This window comes from Wasmannia auropunctata, unplaced genomic scaffold (genome assembly GCF_000956235.1).
Source record: "Wasmannia auropunctata unplaced genomic scaffold, wasmannia.A_1.0 LD269773.1, whole genome shotgun sequence".
Classification (NCBI taxonomy): Eukaryota; Metazoa; Arthropoda; class Insecta; order Hymenoptera; family Formicidae; genus Wasmannia; species Wasmannia auropunctata.
Window position 1 is genome coordinate 458 of NW_012093117.1, and position 2,233 is coordinate 2,690.

Here is a 2,233-nt window from a genome sequence, read left to right on the forward strand (position 1 = left end):
TTTAAAGTAACCCTTGTATTTTTCTCATGTATGATCGGCATTACCCTATTTGGTTTCTACGAAGAAAAATAAATAAGAAAATGTAGAAAGAAAACGATCCCTGAGCGGTTGTGAAAACGCCTAAAAGTACTCTCCTTTAAATTTTTTTGGGACTTTGAGTGTGATAGATCGTACCACTAATGATCAATCAATCTGTTTTTATTTCTTTTAGCCGCAGATAATAAGAAAAGCGGGTTATCCCGTGGAAACTCACGTTATACAGACGGAGGATGGTTATCTCTTAACACTTCATCGTATCCCAGGTGACACGAATCAGCCACCCGTGTTGTTGCAGCATTGTTTGTTGTGCAGCTCCGCTGCCTGGGTCATTTCCGGCAAGGATAAAGGACTTGGTAACAACTTAATCAATTTAAAAAAACCGTTGATTATACTTCTATCGATATAAATTTAAATTCTAACGGAAATATCATAAATAAAATTGATCGTCAATTCGATGATGTTACAAGCATTCTAACTGCAGTAAAGATCTTATTGCGAAAAATATTACTTTAGCCAAAATTCGAATCTGGAACCTCCCGATTCTATCAAAGTCAGAGAGGTGTTTTACTTAATTGCCTTAGTATATCGAATAAATTTTGACTTTTTATCCCCTCATTATTTGTTGTATACTAAAGTATACAACAAAAACAACATTTTGATTAAAAACAATATTTTCCTTTTTATGCTAGCTTTTATATTGGCCAATCAGGGATACGACGTTTGGCTGGGCAATTTTCGTGGAAATGTCTATTCAAGAGCGCATGTTTCTTTATCTCCATCGGATTCAAAATTTTGGAATTTCAGGTACTTATCCTGATATAAATTGAGAAAAGAACAGTGTGTTAAAAGTGACATAGTTTTAACAATAATATATATGATTTAATTTGTATTAAAAAATAACAACAGTTGATTAAATTTATACTTATATAAGCAGTATACTTTTGTTGTATGTATTTTGTGATGTACTTTAATCAAAATTTTTGTCAGCTTTCACGAAATGGGCATTTACGATTTACCCGCGACGATCTTGTATATCAAGAATACGACATCGCAACCATTGGATACGTACATTGGTCATTCGATGGGTACGACTGCATCTTACGTGATGGCAGCGGAACGTCCGGATATTGCTCGAATGGTGCGAGCGATAATTAGTCTCGCGCCTGCAGCTTTTATGAAACATACAAAAAGTCCATTACGATTCATTGCTCCATTTGCGGACAATTTTCAGGTAATTAATATACCGTTGAGATCTAAATTTACCATTATTATATAGCGATCTAACAATTCAATACATCAAACAGTCAAAAGACATCTAGTGTTAATTTACGTTGTCTTATCATTTTACGCTGTAGTCTATCCCAAAAGTAAAGAAATTATTTTTGGCGTCTCAATCAGAATTGTCGGTGAGTGGATCCGTTGGTCGAGGCCTTTGATGCGGGATGTCAATTAGAATACAGTCTAATTATCCTTTTTAGTTGCCACCGAGCTTTTCTAGTAATCGATACCGTCAGTAAAGTGCAATGTAATTTTTGTGTCTTCTCGGAAATTTAGCAGTCTCGAGTAGCGATTAAATTCTGGGTGAAACAGAGAAAATCTAGCTTTTCCGAAACGTTGGAGATGCAGTTGAGAACAGATTATGGGAATGCTGCTTAATTTGTCTTTAGAATTTGATCGCGTAACGCTTCTCAAAATACAGCACAGTCTGTGCTGAATTTTCGCCCGTGACAATAAGACACACAAATTACAACGTATTTTACTGAGTCGACTATTAGAAAGACTTGGAAGTAATTAAGAAGGGTCAGATTGTATACCTGACGTTCCGCACCAAAGGCCGTGTCCAATGGATTTACTTTTCGACAATTCTGATTGAGCCCCCAAAAATAATCTCTTACTTTTGGGACGAATCATGTTATATATATATATATTTTTTATTATAATTTTAATAAGATATTCATTAACGAATTAAGTTTAAGACCAAAGGTCGCTAGTATAAATCCAGTTAGAATCGTTAAAGTGTTTCACGAATATTGATTCATTTTTAAATACACAGTGAAATTATACAAGTAAATTATGTCGCGATTAAGAGATCCGGTGATTATAGATAATAGCGCACTTCTTTGGCCACGGCGAATTGCTGCCGCAGAACGATGTATTGGAATTTTTGGCGAAAGTCGGCTGCGAAACATTCCAC

General features: G+C 35.2%; 1 protein-coding gene across 1 annotated transcript; it reads left to right on the top strand.

Moving 5' to 3' along the window:
• Nucleotides 1-211: 211 nt before the first annotated feature.
• On the top strand, nucleotides 212-2,227 carry LOC105462141 (lipase 3-like; the record flags this gene model as incomplete). Its single annotated transcript, XM_011708675.1, has 4 exons — nucleotides 212-392; nucleotides 729-843; nucleotides 1,027-1,270; nucleotides 2,144-2,227. Coding segments are annotated over 4 exons (624 nt in total), but the record flags the coding sequence as incomplete, so codon positions are not given.
• Nucleotides 2,228-2,233: the final 6 nt, after the last annotated feature.